The 18,491-nt window shown below is 44.2% G+C and overlaps 1 protein-coding gene across 1 annotated transcript in view; it reads right to left on the bottom strand.

Annotated features, from left to right (window-relative positions):
* EXPH5 (exophilin 5) overlaps positions 1-18,491 on the bottom strand; it is a 68,235-nt gene that overhangs the window by 13,901 nt on the left and 35,843 nt on the right. Inside the window, exon 4 of the mRNA XM_060234845.1 lies at positions 2,270-2,327. Coding sequence (XP_060090828.1) covers positions 2,270-2,327 — 58 coding nt within the window. The remainder of the gene's footprint in view (positions 1-2,269; positions 2,328-18,491) is intronic.

Raw genomic sequence — 18,491 nt, 5'->3', positions numbered from 1 at the left:
GCCTCTTGCCCTCCCTTTCGCACAGTCAGCTAGAGCTCAGGAATGCAGCCACCCTTTCTGGGCTCTAGTGATGCTTCTGGGATTTCCCCATGCCCGTCAGCTGCACTGTAAGCTATCTCAGGAGATACCTGTGCATTTTGGAGATGATGTCATTTCCCACATGTTGACAGGGCATGGATGTATGTTAAACAAAGACTCCCTACTGCAGTGGACATGGAGAGGTTGATGCATTCAATCTGCTGGCTTAGTTTTTCAAGGAACACCTGCCCTGACCCAAATTCTGAGAATCACTGTATTAGATTAAGCAACAGAACATGAACCAACTTGACTCATGGTTTCCAAGGATTGTCCTGTAGTTTCTCTGAATATGAAGGGGCTCTTAGAAAAGGAATATGTCATGATAAACCAGCAGAAGGTGTAATGCTGGTGGCTCTCTCTCCTAGTCCGTAAGCTCTAGCTAAAAGAATTTATCATAGAATTCAAAGATTTGCATATTTTTCATTTGTGACATCACGACTGTTGTCACTGTTGGTGCCAGAGTCCTAGTTACTATGACAACATTCACTGACAAAGTCTCATTTGTGGGCCATGATTTAGAGCAGCTACTATCCCCAGTTATGAACACAACTGTAAATTCTTTCTTTGCTTACAGTCTCATTTATGACACACTCATTAAATAAAGGCACACTAAGCCAATGGTAGTGAGGTGGGGCAAGCTGGCTCCCAAGATGCAGCTCCTAGGTCTAGGTAAAAGAGTTCCACAAGGCTTCCACCGGTTGCCCTAACATGTCCTAGCAGATGTGAACACAAGCTTGCTTCCAAAATAGAAAACCTGTTCCACTTCCGCTCCAAAATATACAACTCTACATACCTTATGGCCTCTAACTTTTAAGGCTTAAATTACTGCATTTCCCCACCTCTGGCAGGATACACTTTATAGTAGTATAAAGGCACAGCTCAGGAAGGAACTTGAGACCGGGCTGCCATTTTCAGTAGCAGCCTTGTGTTTGTTGTAATATTTAGGACCAAACTATATGATACTTGAGTTCTGTGACTGGAAGGCTACTAGGGGGTGAGGGACAATATGGATCAGGATCATGGTGCAGGATAAGGCGAGTTAATGTTTTTCCCTGAGTGGTTTCCCCAGTGGGAAGTGGTCTTCCCCAAAGCTTCTTTAACTCCTGATACAATAGAACTGTTGTTGTCATTTTTCCCTGTTGAGGCTTAAAGCAGTGTGTGTCAGGAGGGTGTATTTGCATCTAGGGAAACGGGAAAGGATTAACCACTTACCACAACTACTGGGGGCCCCAGACAATATCCCTTCTCCTGCAGCTCCTTTTAAGGGATACATTTCACATCTGAAGTTTCTGTTATGGAACCCCAGTCTTGTGTGTTGCTTGGCCGTTTGTTCTGTATAAATAACCATGTCAAAGAGTGCATGTGCCAGTTGAAACCTGGATTTTTTTCCCAGGCAGTATTGATCTAGGCAGTACTCAATCCTGCTTGCAGCAAGCCAGGTTTCTTCCTTTTAAAAAAAAGTGCCTGCCCAACCAAATATGCACATCATCTTCTCTGAATTGCATCTACTCAAGTCCTCTATCGACTTACCCTTCCATGCCGCTCCCAAGTGTCTGGAAGCCACACTTCAGTTTGGAAGAAGAGGAATAGGGGGAGGAGGATATTGGATTTATACCCTGCCCTTCAGTCTCAGAGCTTACAATCTCCTTTCCCTTCCCCTCCCCACAACAGACACCCTGTGAGGTAGGTGGAGCTGAGAGAACTCTGACAGAAACTGCTCTTTAGAGGGACAGCTCTGCGAGAACTTGTGACTGACTCCAAGGTCACATCATCAGATGCATGTGGAATAGCGAGGAATCAAACCTGGTTCTCCCAGGTAAGAGTCCACGCACTTAACCACTACACTTTCAGCTTTGCTCCATGTTACAGGCTCACTGCCCAATGCTGAAGGTGTTACAAACGCCTCCTTTCATGACTTTGGCATGATTAACAGGGACTGGAGGGTAGGGAGTGGCGTTCTGGGACTCCATCCTTGTTGGAAGGCTCTAAAAACTGGGTCCTCCACTCACTCCTTGGGAGTCAGTTCTGCTGCCAAAGCTACCACGTAACTCTTGTTGAAATAAGGAGCATCTTGGAAAGAGTGCCAGTTTTGCCAGGCAAAGGAGCGTAAGTGTGAAATTGTCTGTGCTGTGTTCCAAATGCCCCCTGGCCTTAGCATTTATGGAGCAATAAAAACTCTTCAGCATCTTACCTTTGCCATTTCCTCCAATTTGGAAGATTTAAGGCGACCTGGAGCAAAGCGGTCATATCTGTAAGAAAAAAAAATTTAAATGTCTTCTTTGAAGAACATGAACACAACAAATTTTTCAAAGCAATAAGCTCCTGGCTATTTAGTCTTCATACTTGCTGAGAATCTTCTCACTTTGATGGAGAAACAAGAAGAGTTATTTGGAGCAAGCTCTAACGAAGTGGGATGTATTTCAGACTAGGCATGCCCAGGGCTAGTGTTTTTGTAAGCATTTGTTTCTATATGGGCTGAGTTCTATTCTACAAGTACTGGGCATGGGAGGGCAGGTTGAAAGCTAGGAAGTGTACAGAGAAATTGGGGGGGGGGGGGAGACATGAGAACACATAGTGCAATCCTCAGAAATTTTACTCCAGCCTAAACCTGTTCTTTTCAATAGGTAGGGTTGCCAAGTCCAAATCAAGAAATATCTGGGGACCTTGGGGGTGGAGCCAGGAGACTTTGGGGGTGGAGCCAGGAGACTTTGGGGTGGAGCCAGGAACAAGGATGTGACAAGCATAACTGAACTCCAAGGGAGTTCTGGCCATCACATTTAAAGGGACAACACACCTTTTTAAATGCCTTCCTTCCATAGGAAATAATGAAGGATAGGGGCACCTTCTTTTGGGGCTCATAGAATTGGACTCCATGGTCCAATCATTTTGAAACTTGGAAGGTATTTTGGGGAGAGGCACTAGATGCTATACTGAAAATTTGGCGCCTCTACCAGCCCCCCTAGAGCCCCCGATACCCATGGATCAATTCCCCATCATTCCCTATGGGAATCGTTCATGGAGGTGCATGATGGCTATGGGGGTGGGGCTTCCCCCGCCGGCCAGCTGGCTGGGGGAGGGGGGAAGCCTGTAAAACCGGGGGATCCCCCTCTGGGATCTGGGGATTGGGAAGCCTATCAATAGGCTTAGACTGGAATTAATATATTAATTTATGTGCTAATTCATTTTTTCCAACTCTGTCTATAAATTTGAAGATTTTTCTCCCATTTAATTGTATCTGAAGAAGTGTGTGTGTAACACACAAAACTGATACCTTGAATAAAACTTTGTTGGTCTTAAAGGTGCTACTGGACTCTTACCATTATTCTGGAATTATCTGTTCAGGATTACACCATTGGGAGGAAATCTTCCTTGTATAACAAAGAGAAAGGAAAATGTATCTAATCTTCTCATCCCCCCACTACAAATTATTAAATAGCAGGACTTTTTGGTAGCAGGAACTCATTTTCATATTAAGCCACTCCCCCCTGGTGTAGCCAATCCTCCTGGAGCTTACAGTAGGCCCTGTACTAAGAGCCCCGTAAGGTCTTGGAGGATTGGCTACATCAGGGATGTGTGGCCTAATATGCAAAGGAGTTCCTGCTACAAAAAAAAAGCCCTGTTAAATAGTCGCGGCCCCTACCCTATGGAACCGACTCCCCGAGGAGGTGCGGGCCCTGCGGAACCTTGACCAGTTCCGCAGGGCCTGCAAGACCGCCCTTTTTAAACTTGCATACCTGGACTGTTAAGAAGATCGGCAATTAAGCACCCGCCAATGCGGTTAAGACCACACCGCTGAATAACTGCACTTACTGGATTGTTTTAATGTTATTAAGTTAATGTTACTGTTTTATATTGTTAAATGTAAAAGTTTTAACCATTATATGTTTTTATGAAATGTTGTTAACCGCCCTGAGCCTGCCGAGGTGGGGAGGGCGGGATAGAAATAAAATTTATTATTATTATTAAATAATATTTATTATTATTATTATTATTATTAAATAGCATTTCTCAACATTCCAACATATTTCCAGCTTGACCAATAAATGATGCTCAGGATAGATCTATGCATATTAAGGGGACAGGGCTGTTCAAAGAAGATCCAGCTTGATTTTTCATAGCCAGGATCATCAAGTCATAAGGCAGATTGGTGGCCTGTCCCAAAATACAGACTCAGAAATTCCACTTTGCATTTTCCATTGTAAGTGGGTGGTTGCTGTTCCCTCTGTGGGGAAAAGCACTGGGGACACACACTGAGCAAAACTTACCCACCTACCACCCTTGATACTAGGTGGGTTAGGTATTGGTGACAGAAACAACGCAGTAAAGACCAACAAAATTTTCAGGGTATAAACTTTCAAAAGTCACAGCTCCCTTTGTCAGAAAGCTTGTGCCCTGAGTATCTTGCTGATCAATAAGGGGCTACAGAATTTGAAGCTAGATGTTCCACTGCAGATCAACATGGCTACCCTCTGAAATACAGACAACCAGTGTTCCCTCTAAGCTGAGTTAGCGTGAGCTAGCTCACAGGTTTTTAGCCTCTGGCTCACACATTTTTATAATAGCTCAGGAAGGATGGTCCCAGAGCAAACTAACTTATGCAGCAGCCAAATTGCTTGCTCACAACTTTAATGCCAGTAGCTCACAAAGTAGAATTTTTGCTCACAAGACTCCACAGCTTAGAGGGAGCACTGGACACAACATGTCTGTGTGCAGAACATATTTTAGGTTCCCAAGGGATCCTCGTACTGTACAAGACTTTCACACACGCACACCCCTCTCATAATTACAGGTCTTCTGCTAATAGGAGCAATAATTAAAGGTATTAATTCACCATCAATTTATTAGAGTAGCCGCACTCCGTATGTTCCAACTGGAAAACCAAGAAAGGAAGAAATCTGGAATGGGCTGTGATTAACCAATGCCCTGACTGTGGAAAGCTCACACAAACCTCATTTGGGGTGTCTTCACTACCTCCCCACAGCCAAATTCCCAATGTATCCAGGATAGAACAAAGTCACAAAAAAAGAAACCCCAGTGAAGTTTTGTGGTGGTGGCAGAGGTCAATAGGGTTGCCAATCCCCAGGTGGGGGCAGGGGATCCCCAGGTTTGGAGGCCCTCCCCCCGCTTCAGGGTCATCAGAAAGCGGGGGGAGGGGAGGGAAATGTCTGCTGGGTACTCATGATTCCCTATGGAGACTTATTCCTATAGAAAATAATGGAGAATTTATCCATGGGTATCTGGGGCTCTGGGGACCCTGTTTTTTGAGGTAGAGGTACCATATTTTCAGTATAGTATCCAATGGCTCTCCCCAAAATACTCCCTAAGTTTCAAAAAGATTGGACCGGGGGGTCCAATTCCATGAGCCCCCAAAGAAGGTGCCCCTATCCTTCATTACTTCCTATGGAAGGAAGGCATTTAAAAGATGTGCGGTCCCTTGAAATGTGATGGCCAAAACTCCCTTTGGAGTTCCATTCTGCTTGTCACACCCTTGCTCCTGGCTCCACCCCCAAAGCCCCCAGATATTTCTTGAATTGGACTTGGCAACCCTAGAGGTCAACGTGATTCAAACATCGAGAACCTGGATATATACTGTGAACAAAGTTAGAGTCTAATAGCACCTTTAAGACCAACAAAGTTTTATTCAGGTCTGACAAAGTGTGCATGCACACGAAAGCTCACATCCTGAATAAAACTTTGTTGGTCTTAAAGGTGCTATTAGACTCTAACTTTGCCACACTGCTTCAGACCAGTGGCAAGAATTAATAGATTTGTGGGATAGTTTTATACCCTAGGTGCCTTTTTGTTTACAGAAAGACTGGCTACCCACCTGGATCTAGAGACATATTCTCCCACAAATATTTCTTTTGAGTAGGTTCCTGCACACCTTTGGCATTGATACTCCATTATGAACACCCATTTCCACTCCTTTGTAAAGGTAATGGGTACTATTTTACTCTAAAGTGGTGAAGGAGCCTTTCACCAGTTTGTGGCCCTCCTCTTACTTAAACTGGAGCAAGCCTCCAAACTTTGCTTACTGGGATGTTTTGATACTGGCCATTGCTTTTATTAAAAACCCCCTCAAATAACAAATATTAGGTTTTGAACTCAAGATCAACATAAACTGTGAAAGAAAGCATCTAGCATTATTAATCGGCATTCAGCAATGCTGTTATTAGTTGTTTTCCCCCACCTGAAGTTCTTATCCGTCTGCAATGAGGCAAATGTTTCCCAGTCATACTACTGACCCCTCAACGTTTCCCTGAATCACTTTTCCTCTTGAGATTTTTGTTACCCTGATAATAATATGTTGGCTGGAGTCAAAGACACTCCAGTGGCAAGAATTAATAGATTTCTGGGGTAGTTTTATACCCTAGGTGCCTTTTTGTTTACAGAAAGAAAACTGTCAAGTGCTAAGCGGCTGTACTTTGGAGACATTATTTACTGTTGGACTTATAACAATGACCTAAAATGTAAAAATTGTAGAGTCACTTCTCTATGCATTCTGCCAGAAAAAGCACAATTCAGTGCCCCTACATTATTAAACTTTATCAGTGTTATAATGTTTTTGCCTTTCTGCAAGATGCATCAATAAAATAATTGAAATGATTAAAATTTGGTATTTTCCTTTTTAAAAGCTTTTTTGGATATTGTGTAAATTGAATTCTGCACTCTGAATAGGGTTGCCAAGTCCAACTCAGGAAATATCTGGGTACTTTGGGGATGGAGCCAGGAGACTTGGGGGTAGATCCAGGAGCAAGGGTGTGACAAGCACAATTGAACTCTGAAGGGAGTTCTGGCCATCACATTTAAAGGGACCATATGCCTTTTAAATACCTTCCCTCCATTTGGAAATAATGGAGGATGGGGCACCTCTTCTGAGGCTGATAGTATTGGACCCCCTGGTTCAATCTTTTTGCAACTTATGGGGTATTTTGAGGAGAGGCAACAGATGCTATGCTGAAAATTTAGTGCTTCTACCTCAAAGAACACCTCCCGAGCCCCAGATACCCAACAAACAATTCTCCATTATAATCTATGGGAATTGGTCTCCATAGGATACAATGGAGTGCCCAGCAGATAACCCTGAAGCAAGGGAAGGGCCTCCAAACTGGGGGATCCTGTACCTCCAACTGGGGATGGGCAACCGTAACTCTGACAGAGCACAGACTCAAAAGGTGCAACTACTGATCCTGACATTAGACAAGAATTCACAATTTCACCTCCCAAACATTTCATGTTATCTACATATTAGACTTGCCAGCTCCAGGTTGGGAAATTCCTAGAGAACTGGCAGAAGAACCTGGGGAGGGCACCGTTTTAGGAAGTAAGGGAGCTCAGCAGAATATTGTGATTCCAGGAGATCTCCAGGCCCCACCTGGAAGTTGGCAACTCTATTACAAAATGGTCTAACATTTGTTATTCTGCCAAGAAGGAAAGGCGCAGACAAAAACAGCTTATCCTAGTGAATGCCTGATAATGCAGGAACATTAATAGGACCCCTTCACTGAGCAAGATTTGAAGCCCTTCTCTAGAGTCTTTCTCTGACTTCAGCAGATTTTCTGTTAGAGGAACTTTCCCTTTGTAGTTTATGTGCCATTATGTAAATAAAGTTTCAATCTACACTGATAACTGCATACAAAATAATACACTTATTTAGCTTCAGGCGCCCTTACTACCCCCCCCCCCCCCAGGTCTTCTCTTAGGTTATCTAAAATCATTAGTCAGTGTGATTAATCTTACAGCATGAGCTACATATATTCATTTAATCAGGCTCCATTAAGATGCCTCCTAATAGAGGCCTATCATCATCATTGCAATTGATCCACCAAAATCTCACCTGCAGCAGCTATCCTGTCTACTGCTTAGTGATGATGAGTGTGAAAGTCTGTGCAAACAGTAGATGCAGCATTCTAGTCTACCTCTGGAGACAAGGCCACATGTGGGCAAGGCACACATGATTGATTTGTTTGTGCAGTAAGCCCTCTCTGTAGGGATAAAGCCATTTGGCCTAAAGTAGCAAACGCAACTGGTATGTAGAAACCAGTCATTACCAAGTACAGAAAAGCTTGTTGTGTGGGTGGACAGAGTGCATTTAGCAACTCCATGCCACATGGAGTGCCATCAGTTGTCACATAAGCTTCCCTACATAACAGTGATTGTCCACAGATGCTGTACTGTTAGCGTAGCCAACAGGCCTGGAGAAAAATGTTCTGTCCCTTTAAAAGAGGCTAAATGTGTGCAAATGGGAAGCTGAAGCTTTTCATGACATGGAAGTAAATAACATCACCTGGTAAATAACATACCATTAAGCCTCTACTAAAGCGGCAAAATATTTTTCTTCATGCCTGTTGGCAACCCCACATACTGTGTATATAAAATTCTGCTCCCAGAGCTTCCTTAATCAGGACAGTGTATTTAAGATTATTTTTTCCAAAATATATAAAACAATTGATTTGTTTGGGTCATAAGAAACCAATTCCTTCACTGAAGAGGCTCAAAAGGTCACATTCCTTGTGATATATATCACTGTATTGACTCTGACTAGCTTGTTAATTAAAGTAAGAAAAGATAAAAACTGCTGTAGGCCTACACAGCTTAGGCCAGGAGTGTCAAACATGATGTGGCTCGGGGGCTGGATCAGACCCCCGGAAGGCTCCTATCAGGCCCTTGAGCAACTGACTCTTGTCTGCTTCCTTCTCCCTCTCTCTTGCTTCCTTCTGCATCTCAGCTTGCTTTGCAAGCCTTGGTCAATTGCACAGGAGCTATGGAGCAAAAGCTTGATTTTTTTCCATTGGCCGAGACTCCTCCCCCTACTGGTCCCCTGGGGAAGGAAGGAAAGAGCCAGAGCTTCCTTTGCCCAGTTCCCTGGATCCCATGGGAGAAATACAAAGAAAGCATCTTTAAGACCAACAAGTGCTAATGTTTTAAGCATGTTTTTAAGTTTAGTCGTGTTTCTCTGTGTCCTTTAAAAAGTCTATCTCTGCTACCTAATCTTAAATAGGTACACAGATGGCTTAGCCCGACATAGCCCGACAAGGTCTCATTTATGTCAGATCCAGCCCTCATAACAAATTAGTTCAACACCTCTGGCTTAGACCTTAAGCACAGTCCACCAGCTATGTATGGTGACTCATCACCAGGGACCCAACAAACAACTTCCTTTGGTGCCTAAGTAGATGCCACCACACACTCTAGGTTGGGGTGGCCAAACTGACTCGGGAGCCACAGGTAGCTCTTTCACACATATTGTGTGGCTCTCGAAGCCCCAGCCCGCTGTTGGCAGGCTTGGAGAATGCATATAAGGTTGCTTTGTTTCCACCTCTCCCCATCTATTTTCCTTCCTTCCGGCTCTCAAACATCTGACGTTCATGTCTTGCGGCTCTCAGACATCTGACATTTATTCTATGTGACTCTTATGTTAAGCAAGTTTGGCCATCCCTGCTCTAGGCGATCCCAGTGTTTAGTCTAATAATAGCGAAGCTCTCCAAATGATGTAGAACACAACAATCCATAAAATTGTGCAGGAGAAGCTGATACATACGTAAGCTCATTTGATTTGAGATTTTCAGTTCAACAAGGACCATGGTTGCCAAGCCTAGCCTGGCCACCAGTAGGAGACTGGGAGACACAGGGACCTGGGGGGGGGGCAGCTGTTGGCAGCATCACACTTCTCTAGGAATCACTGGAAACTCTATGCCAAAGCCATACAGTTTGCAGCAATTTCTAGAGAGAACTGAAAAACTGTCATCACATCTGGATTTCCCCCGGAACTGCCACCTCCCCATATACCCCTGCCCTGGTCTCCTACCAGTTACTAGGCTGTGCCTCACAAGCCTTATTAGAACAGACCTTGGGGGTGGGGGGAGAGAACCTTCTTTACTAAGGTACTCTACACAGAAACATTTAATGGAGGAGCTTTTAAAATATAGAAACACAAGAGACATTTTAGATTGGACCACTTCTTTCTATGCCTCTATAAAATTTCTTCTCTTCAAAATGGACAGTTATAATTAATAAATATTCACAGTGTCAAGAGAGTTATGATATTTCCTAGAATGATTTTAGGAGGCCTAGTAGTGCTTCTTACTTTATAGAAACTGGTTTTTAAAATGCCACTTTATGCTCTGGGTTTTTATTGGTTTGTTCATTTTAATGATCTTATGTTTTTATGATTTTATTCTTTTATGTTGAGTCACCTTGAGATCTCTGAAGAGGTAGCATACACATTTTTAAAATGACTTTCTAAAATGTTATTGCCAAACTGACTGATCGGGGATAAATGTACTTTTGTGCTGTGATGAAATTCTACTTATTTAAAAAATTCATAACCCACCTTTCTGCCCAATCAGGACCATCATACTTTTTGCACATGGTAAAGCACACAGGGTGTTGCCTAAAGGTCTTCGTGTTCATGATAGTTTTCCATGAACAGGGGTCATCTGCAGGTCTGGTCAGCTTTTGAACTGAACCCTGTAGCCCTTTCATTTGTAGCATTTTACAGCAGTTAAGCCTGGATGTAATTTAAGAACTGAATGATTGTGACTGGGTCATTCCTCTCCAGGAAAAAGCACAGCTGGATAACTGATCAAACCCACTTACACATTGCCATAATGTCTATCCTAGGGATCCCCAACATTTTTGAGCCTGCAGGCACCTCTGCAATTCTAACACAGTGTGGTAGGCACATCCACAGAATTAGGATTGCAGGGTTGACTTACCTGGCCAGCATCGGGCTCCCAGCACACTTCTGGGAGACCAGAAGTGACATCATGCAACTTTCAGTAAAACTGGAAATGCCATCCCCAATGTGATTACATCACCCAGAATTGACATCATTGTGTCAGGGACATCAGGGGAGACGCTGTGGTTTTGGGACAAAACTCTATGGTAAATTTGCCCTCAAATCATAGAGTTTTTGCCCAAAAACCAGAGTATCCCCCTGACATCCTCAACTTGATGGCATCACATGCAGGTGACATCATCACATCAGGGACATCCCAAAAATATTGTTTGGGGGCAGGATTCCCTCTCCTGGCAGGCAAGAGCTCGCTAATTCAAGGGATCCCTCGCCCCCAATGCAGGACTGGGAATCCTACACAGAATGGCTGCCACAAAATGTCTGCCACATGAGGTGGAACCAGCCACACGATGGTTACCTGAGTTTACAGTCAGTCATACAGTGAAGATCCTTGTACTGTGGCAGCAACCACTGCCAAAGCAATGTTTTAAAAAATGTGCATAGCCAATCAATTTCCCATGGCCAAAACCCCCATCTGGCTCTGCTCACTTTGTAAAAACATTTGGTGGGCACCACATTGGGAACCCAGATCTAGGCAATAGCCTTACTTATTATGAGAAACATCAGCAAAATCACAAATTTAGGGGGCATCTGTGGGCTCTCTTGAGTGTGCAAAAGCTGTATGATAGAAATTCATGACATTCAGCTTCTCTCTAAAGGGAAAACATTGCCCGTTGAATCGCTAAACACCATGCAGCTGGTGCAGGGACCCAGGCATAGTTACAGGTGGCAACCCTACTAAAATGTATTGCAGAGCAAATAAAAGTACAAGATATGTGTTAAGTATAGGCTTCGACTGAATTCTTGGCCCTAGGTAGCCCAAGCCTGGCTAACCCAGCAAGAGAGACAATAGAGGGAATAGGTTTACAGTGCTTTCATTCTAGATGAGATTAGATCACTTTAAATGCAAGGACTACCAACTCAACTGGTTTGAGAATCAATCTCATAAAAGTACATATATTATTGCTTGGCATGTATTTATAACTTAAATATTGCTCCAGAGTGGAGTTTCTGCACTATTTACACGATTTACTATTTACTGCACTATTTACATATATGATCCTTATCTCGCAGCTTCAATTCCTACACACTAAGAGTTTGTATTTCATGGGTTTTCCCGCCGAAAGGAACAACCTGCCATTTATTTGAATTGTGACAAACTCTGGCAAGGGTCTTTCTTTTTGGAGATCTTTGGTGTTTTCCTGCTAAGTTACCGATGCATATCAGTCGCCAGCCCAAACTGATGTCACTGCTGTGATTTGGGGTTTTTTTCTACAGCCATTTTTAAAATGCATTTAAGGAACATATGTTTTCCTAGCAGGGCTCCTTTAAGACCTTTCACAACAGGAAGAAAACAAACAAGCACAGGGTTCTCCTAGCAGGGAGTTGGCATCAGCGGGCAAAGAATCTTCTTCAGTACAGCTGCACAATTCCTACCTGTCACTTAGCTGTTAAAAGGTACACGTGGGAAAAGCAGCCTGTCTGAGCACTCTGGAGCATTTAAAGGTATGCCCCTTTTAAGGTATGATATGATTATTTCAAACCAATCCAATAACAAAGCAAAATGAAAAGCGTTGCTAAAGGCAAAGGACAGAAAACCTAAGCTGTCGTTGCAGGTAAACAGGAGGGAGATGAGATCCTTGCATTTCACTTAATACATATGTGTGTCTCTATCCAGTCTTCAGTGCTTCCTTCCAAAAGACCCAACCCCGCCCCCCCCCCCCCCAAGTTTAAAGGAATACTGCTTACCCCAGGCTCACTCCTGGTTGGAAGTAGTTTTGCCTGCTACAACAAGGGCTTGTTCTCCTCCTTTCTCAGTTTACCATCCTCCGTCTCCGAGTTCGACCTACTTTGCAACTTTCATTTTAGAACCCTCCCCTCTCCCTTCCCTGCACTTTGGTCTTCCCTGGACTGGCTTGTTGTGTATTCAAGCGAGGTGGCTTTATTGTGCTCCAGCAGCAAGTATTAACTGGCTGGCTGACATGCTTCGGGTGTGCGCGGAGGAGATGGCCCTCCCCAAACGCTTTGTCATTTATTTGTAATGCCCTCGCAGGCACGGAAGAGCGAGCTGAAAGGAACAGGCGCTTTTTTTCTTTCTTTCTCCTGCAGTGCAACTTCCCCAGAAAATGCTCCTATTTATTCCCAGCAGGGGGAAGTGTGTGTGTGTGTGTGTACACATGCTTTTTAATGGCTGTGACTGGCATAAAGTCAAGTGGTAAAACTTTTATCATCTCTGCCTCTGCCCCTCACCCCATGCCAAGAAAGGATGCACCTGCTGACTTTTGATTTTCTGCTAGGGTTGCCAGCTCCAGACTGGGAAATACCTGGAAGATTTTGGGGGTGGAGGCTGAGGGGAGCAGGGTTTGGGGAGCAGAAGGGCCTCTATAATGCCGTAGAATCCACCAACCAAACCCAAAGCAGCCATTTGCTCCAGGTGAATTAATCTCTGTTGCTGGGAGATCCACTGTAATCCCAGGAGTTCTCCAGCCACCACCTAGAGGCTGGCAATACTACTTTCTGCCTATCATACAGCAGTTGAAAACACAGGAGCCCTGCCAAAACACAAATCTGGCAATCCTTCCTTGACAGGGCCAACCTTGAACTGGGTCAGAGTCCAACAAGTCCAAATCCCATATATTGGCTGGAATTAATTTATGAGTGCATAATCTAGGATGTCCTTGGAACAGTTGAACATGACATAACTCTTGAACAGTTCAATTAACTCTGACTTTGGCAAAGCATTTCAATGAAGTACTAAGAACATAAGAGAAGCCATGTTGGATCAGGCCAATGGCCCATCCAGTCCAACACTCTGTGTCGTAGAGTGGCCAAAAAAAAAACAGATGCCATCAGTGGGGCCAGGACACTAGAAGCCCTCCCACTGTTGCCCCCCCAAGCACCAAGAATACAGAGCATCACTTGCCCCAACAGCCCAGATGTGATATGTGGAAAAAAGGAACTGACTGATCTGGCAACCATGCTCCCTTGGTGTGTGTGTAGGGGTATGTGTACACAGGGCTTGGGAAGTTCTGTAGGAGGGGAATTTTTCAGTGGGTGAAGCTTTCTTCAGTCCTTTTACCCAACTGTTTAAAAAGCACAGAAACCATTTGCACCTGGCTTCCCTCCTTCCAGAGAACACTGGCTATGCTCCTAGGTGTCAAACCAGAGAACCTGGAAAACAGGAACTCCCAGAGTTATTAGGGCAGCTGCATTTACTTCCACCTCGCCTGTACTGAGAGGCAGCTCAGCCAGTCCGGGAAGCCAAGACTCCAGCACTACACCATCCCCCTCTGCTGAATGATCTACTGCTCCCACCTCCTTAGTCAGAGCCAGCTGCAAGGGGTGGGCTCAGAGCTATTCTTCAGACATCTGGAACGCTCTCAGTACATCATGCCTGCTCCCACTTAATCTGCTTTGGCAGACACCTGAGGCTTTCAGCCCTGCAAACTCTGAACCACTACAACTCTTGCCCAAGCACAGAAATCTACCCAACAGATCAACTACTACTACTACTACTACTACTACTACTACTAATAATAATAATAATAATAATAATAATATCAACCATTAGACACAAGAAAAGCACATGTGGGGAGGCACCATGGGCTTTTTTTGTAGCAGGAACTCATTTGCATATTAGGACACACCCCCCCTGATGTAGCCAATCCTCCAAGAGCTTATAGGACTCTTCTTACAGGGCCTACTGTAAGCTCTTGGAAGAGTGACTAGATTAGGGGGTGTGGCCTAATACGCAAAGGAGTCCCTGCTACCAAAAAAAGTCCTAGAGGCACCATAGAGAATAACAATTGGCACAACTTTACTCTGCTTCCTCCTGACACTAATTTCAGAGGGTAGTCATGTTGGTCTGCAGGAGAACAGTTAGACTGGAGTCCAGTAGCACCTGAGAGGCCAGCAAGAGCTTCAGGGGATAAACTTTTGAGACTCAACGCTCCCTTCATCTATTGTGTTTGACAAAGGGAATGTTGACTCATGAAAGCTTATGCCCTGGAACTGTTATTGGCCTCTCAGGTGCAACTGGACTCCAATCTAAGCTGTTCTTGAAGCTATAGAAGATGATATTGGATTTATATCTCGCCTTCCACTCCAAATCTCAGAGTGGCTCACAATCTCCTTTACCTTCCTCCCCAACAACAAATACTCTGTGAGGTGGGTGAGCTGAGAGAGCTCTCCCAGAAGCTACCCTTTCAAGGACAGCCTCTGCGAGAGCTATGGCTGACCCAAGGCCATTCCAGCAGTTGCATGTGGAAGAATGAGAAATCAAACCTGGTTCTCTCAGATAAGAGTCCGCACACTTAACCACTACACCGAACTGGCACCATTGAAGTCCAGTGGCACCTTTAAAACCAACAAAGTTTTATTCAGAATGTAAGCTTTCGTGTGCATGCACACAGAGCTAGTTATTGTGTGTGATGCTAGTGCCCATGTCCTGGACATATAAACAGCTATAAGCTGCATAAGGAGACTTGCTTTTGAACAAGACCGTGCCCTGATTTTGACTCTTCTCTCAAACCATCTCATCCCTTGACTCTTCCCTCAAGCTAAATCACCTCACCCCATCAAAATTACTGTGGGCCAGAAATAGAGGACAGAAGAGGCTGCACTTAGGCAGACATTTAACAGATACATCCTGTTCCAGTAATATGAAATGCCTTCCCTGTTGATTTTGTCCCAAAGAGCTGTCATACAACTCCAGTAACCACAACCCGTCTCCAAACGACTTGCAAAGGCTAGAGGGTGTGGCTTTCAGGTAAGCACAGAAAGTCATGTACAGTGTGTGTGTGTGTATATTAACCTGCTTCCAGTTTCTCTCCCCAAATTTTGGCATGCCTCTATCCTGGAAGCCAAAGCCCTCAGTCTCCAAGACCTGAGTATCTCAAGGATCTGTCCTGGGACCTGCTTTGTTTAATATCTTTATAAATGATTTCGATGAAGGAATAGAGGAAATGCTTATTAAATTTGCAGCTGATACTAAATTGGGAGACGTAGCAAATACAATAGAAGACAGGATATAGGATAATCTTGACAGGCTGGAAAACTGGGGTAAAATTAATTTTAACAGGGATAAATGTAAAGTTCTGCATTTAGGTAGGATAAATCAAATGCATAATTATAGGATGAGGGAGTAGTTTGGCAGTCTTGGCAGTAGTTTGTCTTGGCAGTAGTTTGTGTGAAAACGATCTTAGGAGACTGTACACTGAACATGAGTCAGCAGTGTCATGCAGTGGCTAAAAAGGCAAATGCAATTTTGGGCTGTATCAACAGAAGTATAGTGTCCAGATCACATGAAGTGATGGTATCACTTTGCTCTGGCTAGACTTCACCTAGAGCACTGTGTTCAGTTTTGGGGACCACCATTTAAGAAGGATATAGACAGCTTGGAACATGGCCAAAGGAAGGCAATGAAGATGGTGAGGGGTCTGGATACCAAGTCCTATGAGGAAAGGTTGAAGAAGGTTGGTATGCTTAGCCTGGAGAGGACAATTGAGAGGTGATATGCAGGGCTGGCGCGTGGGAGTAGGCCAAGTAGGTGGCCACCTTGGGGCAAGAGACAGAAGGGGTGGGGAAACAGGCCTCGGCCTAGGGGCACCAGAACCCCTAGCGCCGAGCCTGGTGATATGATCACCATCTTCAAATACTTGAAGGGTTGTCATATAGAGGATAGTGCGGAGTTGTTCTCTGTTGTCCCAGAAGGGTGGACCAGAACCAGACTGCTGAAATTAAATCATATGTTAGGAAGACCTTCCTGACAGTTAGAACAAGCTTCCTCAGGAGTTGGTGGGCTCTCCTTTGGAGGTTTTTAAACATGGTCATCTGACAGAAATGCTGATTCTGTGAACAGGCAGAACATTAGAAGGAAGGTAGGAGGGAAACATCACGGCATAGTTCTTGTGGCCCTTTCTTACATGCCCAGGGAAATGCTGATTGCCACTTTGGGGTCAGTCAGTTTTTCTCCAGGCCAGTTTTGCCAGGGATCCTGGCAGGTTGTCCCCCCACCCCGGGTGTGGAGCAGGTGTCACTGGGAGTGTGTAGGCGGAGCAATTGTGAGCTTCCTGCATTGTGCAGGAAGTTGGACTAGATGGCCCTAGTTTTGAGTCCCGTAGCACCTTAAAGACCAATAGTATTTGCAGGGTATAAGCCATGGGGTGTCAAACTCATTATTACGAGGGCTGGATTTGACACAAATGGGACTTTGTGGGGCCTAGCCATGCGTATCATAAAATGTAATGCCAGGTAGCAGGCATATAAACTTTATAAAGGATTCAGATAAACACAATTAAATATATTATTTTTAACTTAAAATACAAACATGCTTCAAACTCTTGTGATATTTTATTTAAAATGGAAAGGTGTGGGAATGGTGGAATTTGACAATGCAATTTTAAAAATAAAATATCAAGAAAAAGCACAAGGATCACAGCAGAAACGAAAACTAAAAATATAAAATGCTCTGAGTCTAGGAAAACATTAAATGGCTGGGCATTGCCTAATTCTCCATTCCACCCCCTCAGCCCAGATCTACACAGATTGACAATAGCTCTCCAGTGTGATATCCCCTTTTGGCTGTGGGCTCTCTAGTGAGTACTCACTAGGCACCAATTCTCAGATTCAGCAGAGACAAGCTGGCTCACAGCATCAACACTGTATTTGCAAAGACCTTCAACTGGCCATAAACACTGCAAATGTGAAACTGCTTGATCTCCAGTCCACTGAAATTGCAGTGCAAATAAAGTTACATGGAAAACATGGAATGGATTTTCCATTAAGGCCTCTGCTCCCAGATAGACAGTCTATCTGGGTGCAGAGACCTTAATGGAAAATCTATTCCGCATTTTCTTTGCAGCTTTGCAAGCCCAGAATTGCTTCCAGCTGAAGCAGGCAAAGAAAAGGCCAAAGGAGCTGGGAATGTCATCAGCAGCCTCTGAGCTTCAAAGGGTGAGGACGGGCGAGGGAGGGGGGGAGAAAATTACCATGGACCTGATTGAAGCTCTGGGTGGGCCGAATGTGGCCCACAGTCCGGGAGTTTGACAGCCTTGGTATAAGCTTTCAAGAGTCTAAGCTCCATCAGATAATAGCTTCATCAAAAAACTTATGCTCTAGAAATCTGGTCTCTAAGGTTCTTCTGGACTTGAATTTTGCTGTTCTACTGCAGACCAACATGGCTATCGACCTGAAGCTTGTTTTCAGATGTATTCTTCTGAACTACTCCACCTTCTTGGTTCTTAAGGATCCATCAAACAATAAACAGACCCACCTTTGTCTGTCTCAGAAGCAGAAAATAACCTTGAGGATGTCAGTTGCTCCTGCCCCCAGTTATGCTAATGTCCTTTCCCTCTGAACTCTATCCAGTTTGTCAGCCTTTTGCAATCAAACCTCTGTTTACTCATGAGTAAATGTTCAACTTAATTACCATGAAATCCAGGAATGGCTTAGCTTCTTTCTGCTTCAGGGCACCAACAGGATTACAGCAACTTTGTCTAGCTTGGTGAATGGTTACGGAATGCAGGATTTGAAAATTCCATTGTGTGTCATCAGAACAAATTGATAGCCACACGGGGGTGGGAGTGTAAACCTTAAACTGACAGCTGTGCTCAAA

Source organism: Heteronotia binoei, chromosome 3, assembly GCF_032191835.1.
Source record: "Heteronotia binoei isolate CCM8104 ecotype False Entrance Well chromosome 3, APGP_CSIRO_Hbin_v1, whole genome shotgun sequence".
NCBI lineage: Eukaryota > Metazoa > Chordata > Lepidosauria > Squamata > Gekkonidae > Heteronotia > Heteronotia binoei.
The sequence above is the reverse complement of the archived record's forward strand: the minus strand, read 5'-3'. Positions and strand labels throughout refer to the sequence as shown.